General features: G+C 46.4%; 1 protein-coding gene across 5 annotated transcripts in view; it reads right to left on the bottom strand.

Annotated features, from left to right (window-relative positions):
• Positions 1 to 328: 328 nt before the first annotated feature.
• Positions 329 to 9127, bottom strand: part of LOC115207658 (prickle-like protein 2) — a 120944-nt gene continuing 112145 nt past the window's right edge. For all 5 annotated transcript variants that reach the window (XM_029774973.1, XM_029774974.1, XM_029774971.1 and 2 more), the window contains 6 exons: positions 6942 to 7055; positions 6647 to 6784; positions 5720 to 5923; positions 4806 to 4992; positions 2807 to 3640; positions 329 to 1831 (listed from right to left, as the gene is read on the bottom strand). In XM_029774973.1, the coding sequence (XP_029630833.1) occupies positions 909 to 1831; positions 2807 to 3640; positions 4806 to 4992; positions 5720 to 5923; positions 6647 to 6784; positions 6942 to 7055 (2400 nt within the window). In that variant the 3' untranslated portion in view covers positions 329 to 908. The remainder of the gene's footprint in view (positions 1832 to 2806; positions 3641 to 4805; positions 4993 to 5719; positions 5924 to 6646; positions 6785 to 6941; positions 7056 to 9127) is intronic.

Below are 9127 nucleotides of genomic sequence, written 5' to 3'. Positions count from 1 at the left end.
TCCCATCAGCATAGCTTTTAATGCGTTAATCCATGGAGCTGTATCAGCAGCACATAACTTATCTGGGTTTATGATTAGCTCAGCTGGAGCTCACAGACATCTGTTTGCAAACAGTGCCGCAAAGGCCCATTAATCACAATATTTGTAACACTTGACTCATGACCTCATGGGGGTAATGACATTTACGGAGAGGTGACTTTTTAATCAGTGCTTTTGCCATGTTCTCATTCATTTTAGCATTGAGCAGATGGTGAGCGTGACTGTTCTGTGGTAGACATAGCTTCACATGAACCCACCAGTCTCCAGTGAGGGAACGGACACCTGTCAATCTCTCTCTGAAATGCTATTTTATTCCAATGCAGGACAACATCAGTACATTAACAGGCATGCGGTTTCTATTTCTACATTATAGATATTCAATACATAAATGATTCTATACAAAATATAAAAATATGTGGGACATCATTTACATAGTATTTACATTACTTCCTTAATTTAGTGAATTCATTAATTTAGTTATATACAGCCTATAAACTTGAGTATAATGGTATACACCTAAATCACATTGCATGAAATAGCTGGACCTTACTAAACTGACTGTACCTTACTGTTGCTGAATGGAAATTACATTATTACGATTGCACATTGTCTTTGATAAACATGGTGACAGACAAGCAGAATGCAGAGTGAGAGTCAGAGAAATATAATCAGTACTCAGGATAACTTATTCTGAAACATTAAATGGATAAACATGCAAAACATGCTGTCAACGGTTTACCCAACTGCATTTCAAACATTGTCAACCTCACAATACTCAACTTCTGTTTTCTTTTCTGAACAGATGAACTATGTTAGTGTATACTGGGGAGGGAGGGCACATTCTCTTGACTCTTGCCATGTGGCGAATGTTAAGAGATTATGCAATTCTTGCTTTTCCGGCGTTTCCGGGTGTGCAGCTGTCCCCCTCTGCCGCTCATTTGGTGCGGTCCACCCACCCCCGTGGAGCTGTACTTGTGGAGGAGCTCCTGGCTGCTCAGGTACCTGAGCTGCACGGGCCTGGGGATGGGCTCTCCCAGGAAGTAGCCCTCGTCCTCTGACTCAGACGATGAAGAGCAGGTGGAGCACCACTCGTCCTCATCCTCATAGTCGTCCCATGAGTAGGGCCCGGCGAGGCGGCGGTGGGCACCCGGGTTCTGCAGGGTGAGGTCAGAGGTGGTGCGAGGGCACTGCCTGAATGGCTCCGGCCCCCTGTACCTCCCCCTTGCACCCCCAAACAGGTCCCTGGTGCCCCGGGGAGGGGGGAATTGGTCATAGTCCTCTCTGACTCTCAGCTGGGGCCTCTCCCTGCGCTCAGCGGCCAGGTGCAGGGCATTCTCCGAGCGGGAGCGTCTGGAGCGACGGGACCGGTGGTGGTGGTGTCTACGGCGCTGAGGAATGTCTTCAGGGGCAGCCATACCCGGGCCCTCTCCTTGTCTCCGGGTGCGCTCGCTGATGGGCGGGAGGCGTGCAGCATTAGCGCTGCTCACCAGGCTGACCCTGTCCTCCTCCTGGTAGGTGAAGCCGGGGGGCAAGCGGCCCATCCCCATGCCCAGGCCTGGGGGCTCACAGTACTGCAGAGGATACTGCACCTGCACCGGGGGCTCCAGATCCATGTAGGGCTGGCCTGAGGTCAGGCTGCGCAGAGACTCAGAACTGTGGAACTGGACAGAGGAGTTGAGGGTGCCCATGTTGCTCTTCTCTGACACGTTCATGCCAGAGTCTTTGCTCAGGTCGGGCATGGAGAAACGAGACAGGTGCTCCTGGCGCTTCCCTCCTCCGTCTGCTGACGTTCCTTCAGAGAGAGAACAGAGGGATTAGTCAGTGGTCAACTTCATCAGTTGTCCTCATTATGATCATTAGGAGTGTGCTGACATTGCTATACTCGTATTCCTAATCGTATCCGTAAGTTGACAGTTGATAGTCGGATCGGATGGTACTTGTGATAGGAAAATCGGAAGTGTTTAATATACCCAAATAGATGTGGGCAAAATACCTCCTTGCATGTTCTCACTGCAAGAAAGCTGCAGATTAGGAGCAGTGCGCAGAGGGGTGGGTGTGTGTGTGTGTCCTCAGCCAAGTTTGCTGTCACTCAGTCAGAATGTGCATTAGCATTTCATATTTTTTCCCTACCCTTGCCCCACTTGTTAGATATTATGCACATTGATAGCTTGATAGCAAACGTCTTCGCCATGTGATTTATCATAGTAGCAGCAGAAATCTAAATGATCAGACTGAAAACATGTGAGAAAAAGTGAGAGGGAAATTATGGAGCGAGTGGATGGAGAAATACAGCTTCACTCTATCCAAATCAGAGCAGCAGAATCAATGTACCGCCCGCCCTTCTCTTTACAGACAGGAAAACTAGCCAGTTGAGTTATTTAGAGCATGCACATGACTGACTCAAAGAGAGTACCGTGACATGAGAAAGATGCTTGTTGGCATATTTTTTTTCTCCTGATCACCGATAATGACAAAAAATACTTGAATCGTAATCGTATCCAGAAAATTGCCCATATTCGTTACGATACTCAATTTGTCGGACTAATTGGCACTCCCCTGAATATCATTACTACATCAAGAGAGTAGTAGGTTATAGCCATTGATATAATAGACATTACACTCTTATGTGGATGATAGTTGTTTCGTTAGCCCCAGATGGGTTGCAGTATTCTGTGAGAAATAAAATGTCCTGAGCAGTAAAATATATTGCTTCAAATATAATCACATGAATTCATCTTCACATGATGGTGAATTTTGAATGAGTTACCTGTAGCGTTGGACAGGGTGAGTGACTCCATGGAACCCCTGGGTGTCTGCTCTAGGGGAGTGAGCTGCTCCGTGAAGCTAAGTGCACTGATGGGGTTCCTGCTGCGCCCCATCTGGGGAGGCCCCACCTCCCTGTCCCTCTGGTTCTCCCTCTGGAACACATGCAGACTGACTGAACGCTTGTCAGAGAAGCCATTGTGGGGTGAGGAGCTGTGGGGTACGTCAATACTTTGCTGGGGTTTCAGTTTGGGGGGGTAGTAGTTGATTGAGTCCTTGTGGAACCAGTTCTCATTCATAGAGTGGCCCTTCACGGCTGAGATGAGCGGCCTCTTGGGGACACCCGTCTCCTTGGACCTGGGGTTTGGTTGGCTGCCCTGCCCGGGGGAGGTGGAGTTATAAGCAGTCCTGACGTTGCATTGGCTGAGCAGCTGGAGTGGAGTGGGTGTTGCTGTGTGGTCTGATCGGCCCTCGTAGGGGTACGTGTCGCCTCCCTGTCCCTGGCTTTGCCATGCAGGCGGCTCACGGGTCAGACTGGGCGTCTGGCTGGACAGACTCAGCAGGTCCATCTGTAAGGAGAGAGGGTCCACCTCGCCCGAAAACCTCCCCGCCTGACCCCCGTTCTTCCCAGCCTTGGAGCTGCGAAGGAAGGCGGAGTCTGAGGAGTCTGACCCGTTAGGCTCACCTCCAAGGCTGCAGGAGCGTGAGCAGAAGATTTGTCCCTGTTTGGGCAGGAAGGGGCGACCTAGGAGGGAGCACTTACAGCGGGCACAGCAGAAACAGCCCTCTGTGGCGTGCCAGTGCTGCCCGTCATACGTCATCTGGCCCTGGTCAATGCCTGCGGGAGAGAGCGGAAAGACTTGTTAGCATATAAGCCAAAATGTCCATGAAAAGGTCCCAATACATTTTACTCTGTAATGCTTAGGGTCAATGCTTGCAACAGAAAACCCTCAAGACTAATCATTGCAGAAATACTGTTGCTGGGGAATGTGAAAGAGAAAGTGCTACAAGCAGCTAGGCAAATTGAGGCTAATCAAATACAAAACATGAGCTAAATATTCTAGAGGGAGAACTCATATCCGAATCAAAAGAAAACGATATCATCCCTAAACTGGAATTTTTTAAAGTTAAAACTGCAGTAGGAAATTATAAGTAAACTTGAGTGAACAAAGGCCTTGGGGCTACGACACCTAGCTGAGTTTAGGGTAAACTCATGTACCGTGCCTGGCACTGTATAAACACATTGCATTTTAAGTATGTTTGGAATTGCCGGGGAGAATGATCCTAGGCTAATGGCTGCCATCTGGTTTCAACATGTTTTCTGATGGTTTTAATTTATTATCAGTTTTACTCAAATACTTTCTTTATCCTGTATAACAAATAATTACAGAGCTGCATGTCTGTCTGTTGAGGGCCATGGCAGACCACAGCTGGGGATCCTGTTGAGGGATAAGCCAGCAGCTCTCTGGACTGAGAGGAACACACAGAGCTTGCACTGGGCCAATTGGTGATACAGTGCTGGGTTTACCCTCCGAAATAAACAGTTTTCCTACTCAGAACAGGTTTGGTTAACCTACAGAAAATGATCTTATGAAAATGTGTGAAACATATATCTGCTGAATACATTTGAAATTGTATTGATTTCACCCACTGATCTTTTTCCCCTTTTTTGAAAACGGTCTTAAGTTCACATAGTCTGTATTTAAGGACAATATGGTATCTGCATGCCAGTGTTGCATTAAGTCCTACCCACGGTTACTCTCAGCTAAAAGCAGGTAATCTCTGCACCGTTGCAAATCTCTCCCTAAAATGTTTCTCCAAGCTAAATCCAGGTCATTCCTCTGTTCTCTATTACCATTACATAAATCCTTTCAGCTGAAATAGCGTCAGTGAAATTGTCTAGCTTTGCGTATGCCAGTGCTCTAGCGCTCAAGAGTAGGGTTCATGTATTGGACCTAGGGCCCTGTGTTGGCTCTGATGGATGGGTTGGGTGTGTGGCATACCAATGTGCTCCCCACAGGAGTCACAGTACTCTGCATAGAGGGACTCAAAACAGCTGCAGCAGTAGGGCCGGCCCTCCTTCATGATGTACCGCTGGCCGCCCAGCACCGTCTCACACTCGAAACAGCAGAAGTGCTTCATGTGCCAGTGCCTGCCCTCTGCCTCCGTGCACTCGTCCGCAAAGATGATCTACAGACGGAGAGAGGGAAGAGAGATGGGGAAGGTATCATTTATCATGCTGCTTTTTCTCTGAGGCAAGGCCCTGCTCACCCAATTACAGAGAATGACAGGACAAAGACATCAAGGCCTCGCTGCCTGCTGCTGTAGACCTCTCCCTCCCGCATTCTGACAGACACTGTATTACACCACTTTTGCAATCCACTCTTTGGGATCATGTGTATGGAGATCTAATTGAAAACAATGCTTAATTATTCCCATATTATAGCAGTGTATTTCAAGACAACACCATATAGGTCTCTTCTGTTTACCCATCTCTAAATCATCTATTGTGTTTTGCATGGCAGTTTTTAAATGTTTTTATTTTTATTTAACCTTTATTTAACTAGGCAAGTCAGATAAGAACAAATTCTTATTTACAATGATGGCCTACCCCGGCCAAACCCTAACCCAGACGACGCTGGGCCAATTGTGCGCTTGTGATACAGCCTGGAACTGGGCTCCCGATTGTGATACAGCCTGGAATCGAACCAGGGTCTGTAGTGATACCTCTAGCACTGAGATGAAGTGCCTTAGACCTCTGCGCCACTCTGGAGCCCAGTTAGTGTCATAGTATTCAATATAATATTTGCTTGGAAGGCCTATGAAAGGTTTATTATCAGAGAGGATTGTGACTGCGTGGGTATACTGTATGTGTGTTTGTGTGCCTGTGGGTGTGTTTAGCGGGGTCTGCTCTCACCTCGTCACAGGCGGAGCAGCGTGGTTTGAGTCTCTCTGCGTGGTGCCGACCACAGTAGATCTTCCCTTCCTGGTAGAAGTAGATGAGGTCCACCAGCAGCTCATCACACATGCTGCACACGAAGCAGCCAGGGTGCCAACACACGCCGTGGCCCGCTCGCGACGCAAACACTGCAATGTCCCCTCCGTTTATCTGCCCCCCACACTGAGAGATGGTCAGAGACAAAGATGGGGGAGGGGAGAGATGGGGGAGGAGAAAGAGACATGGTGGAGGAGAGAAAAAAGGGAGGAGGGAGAGGATAGGCAGGGGAGAAGAAGATTAGAGGAGAAGAAAGGTACAGGGAGTGGGAATGAGTGGGGGTAGACAGTGAGAGATGGTAGGGAGGGGAGAAAGGAGGGAGATGGAGTGAAGGAGACAGAGTGACAAAGAGAGAAAGGTCAGGGAATGCAGCAGAGATTTAGAGGGGTGGGAGAAAGAGGGAGAGGAGAAAGTTACAATCAGGTTATCTAACAGTTGGGGAAACACAAGACCCTCAAGTCTACCATTGGTGAAAGACAGGGTCATGACTTGAATGTGAGGCTCCATTATATGAGCTGCTTTTAAATGTCAGCTGAGCTCTTCACGTGGTGAATCACAATAAAAGTGAGAAATGTCACTGGGTACTTAAGATTCTGTCAGATTCTACCACAAAAGAGATGTGCATGTCCTTCACCTTCATAGTTATTTCCTTTGATAACCTGCTAAAGTTTTTTTCTTTCTTGTGAGAGATCCCTCATAGTGATGTGACTATACATGTATTTCTATCACATCTCACCAACGATGGCCACCGATGTGTAACGTCTACCAGATGACTGTCCTGCCTCTGCCCTACTCATCATGTGAGTGCCTGTGTGTGCACCAGTCCCAGTCTCGCAGGAGTCAGTGTACCTGCTCACAGATCACTCCGGTCATCGTCACAGGAAACGGTCTCACACTGCCGCGGCCCAGATTCTCTCGTTTCCGTTGGTTACTGAAGAGTTTGAGCTCCCCCTTCTCCTCATCGTCCAGAGTGTTACAGTAACGTACCTGGAAAACACACACAGATTGTTACAAAAAATGGCAGCAGAGAAACACAAACTCTGTAGTTTGTTGTAATTAAAGACACACGTTACAATGCCACAGTGACAAATGACCCCTTTCCAACGTCTGTGTGTCCGGGGGCCCGTGGGGCAGGGGGTCTCACCTCGTTGTCGTGGGGGGGCAGCTGATGGAGGAGCTGTTTGATGCGGTGCTTCTCTCCTGGGCTGTTTACATAGGGCACCTTGTCCTCAGGCAGGGAACTGTAGTACTGATGAACCTGACGGGAGAGAAACACGCTGGTCAGGCCACCACTACGGTAAGCTGTCAGAGCAGCTAACCCATCGCTGCAGCTGTACACAGCCCATCTGTAAATAACCCATCCAACCAACTACCTACCTTATAACCATATTTGTTTTTCATTTTCTGCTCTTTTGCACACCAGTATTTATACTTGCACATCCTCATCTGCACATCTATTACTCCAGTGTCAATTGCTAAATTGTAATTACTTCACCACTATGGCCTATTTATTGCCTTACCTCCTTACTTCATTTGTACACACTGTATATAGACTTTTTCTATTGTATTATTGACTGTATGTTTGTTTATTCCATGTGTAACTCAGTGTTGTTTTTGTCGCTCTGCTTTGCTTTACCTTGGCCAGGTCGCAGTTGTAAATGAGAACTTGTTCTCAACTGGCCTACCTGGTTAAATAAAGGTGAAATAAAAATAAATAAAAAATACCAGTGACATGGTACAAAGATTAGCCTACAAGTAGCAAATTAACATCTTTTGGAATCATGTAGGCTATTTGAGAAAGGAGAACATTTAAATCTGCAGTGTGACCCTAACCCTACCACAAGAACACACATACATGCAGTACATACACACAAGGACACACACACATTTACAATCACTTTGATTTATGACCCTCCAATGCAGTATTAATGGAATCTGGCCTTTTACTCCCTCCCCGCATGTTGACATGAGAATGCAATGCATTACCCCTCGCCATCACACACACACACACACACACACACACACACACACACACACACACACACACACACACACAGCATGAATGAACAGTGTTTGTGTCAGACAGAGGATTAATACTAATCCCACTATTCAAAATGACTGCTACATTCTTTACATTATGCCGGCCAACAATGAACGTCATTTTGGTGAAATGTATTACAGTCTTTCCATTATAGAGTAACAGGGGGGCAGAACAGAATGGGGGCCAACGGTCTTCAATTGCGGTGATGTCAGGAGCATCGAGCGCCAGAGGATGGAGCAAAAGAAGGCAAAAGAGAGAGAGCGAGAGAGAAGGGGGCCAGAGGTACAGGAGAGGCAATCAATATGTGCTGACCACAAAGTCACAGGCAAGCCCATTTTAATAGCCTATCTACCCAATAAATTGATCTTTGGACTGGAACCTATCAGCTTTGTCCTTGGGTGCGGTACAAAGGGCCTGCTACCACAACAATAAGGATAGCCCTGTATAATGAAGAAAGTCTTCTGCATTTATTAAATACAAATATATACACTACCGTTCAAAAGTTGGGTCACTTAGAAATGTCCTTGTTTTTGAAAGAGAAGCAATTTTTTTGTCCATTAAAATAACATCAAATTGATCAGAAATACAGTGTAGACATTGTTAATTTTGTAAATGACTATTGTAGCAAGAAATGGCAGATTTTTTATGGAATATCTACATAGGCGTACAGACGCCCATTATCAGCAACCATCACTCCTGTGTTCCAATGGCACAATATGTTAGCTAATCCAAGTTTATCATTTTAAAAGGCTAATTGATCATTAGAAAACCCTTTAGCAATTATGTTAGCACAGCTGAAAACTTTTTTTGATTTTTTATTAAAGAAGCAATAAAACTGGCCTTCTTTAGACTAGTTGAGTATCTGGAGCATTAGCATTTGTGGGTTCGATTACAGGCTCAAAATGCCCAGAAACAAAGAACTTTCTTCTGAAACTCGTCAGTCTATTCTTGTTCTGAGAAATGAAGGCTATTCCATGTGAGAAATTGCCATGAAACTGAAGACCTCGTACAACGCTGTGTGCTTGACTTGGAGTCAACATGGGCCAGCATCCCCGTGGACCTCTTTTGGTACCTTGTAGAGTCCATGCCCCAACAAATTGAGGCTGTTCTGAGGGCAAAAGGGGTTGAAATTCAATATTAGGAAGATGTTCTTAATGCTTGGTACATTCAGCGTATGTATGTATGTATGTATGTATGTATGTATGTATGTATGTATGTATGTATGTGAGTGAGTGAGTGAGTGAGTGAGTGAGTGAGTGAGTGAGTGAGTGAGTGAGTGAGTGAGTGAG

This window comes from Salmo trutta, chromosome 14 (genome assembly GCF_901001165.1).
Source record: "Salmo trutta chromosome 14, fSalTru1.1, whole genome shotgun sequence".
Lineage (NCBI taxonomy): Eukaryota > Metazoa > Chordata > Actinopteri > Salmoniformes > Salmonidae > Salmo > Salmo trutta.
This window is presented reverse-complemented; position numbering and strand designations above follow the sequence as displayed.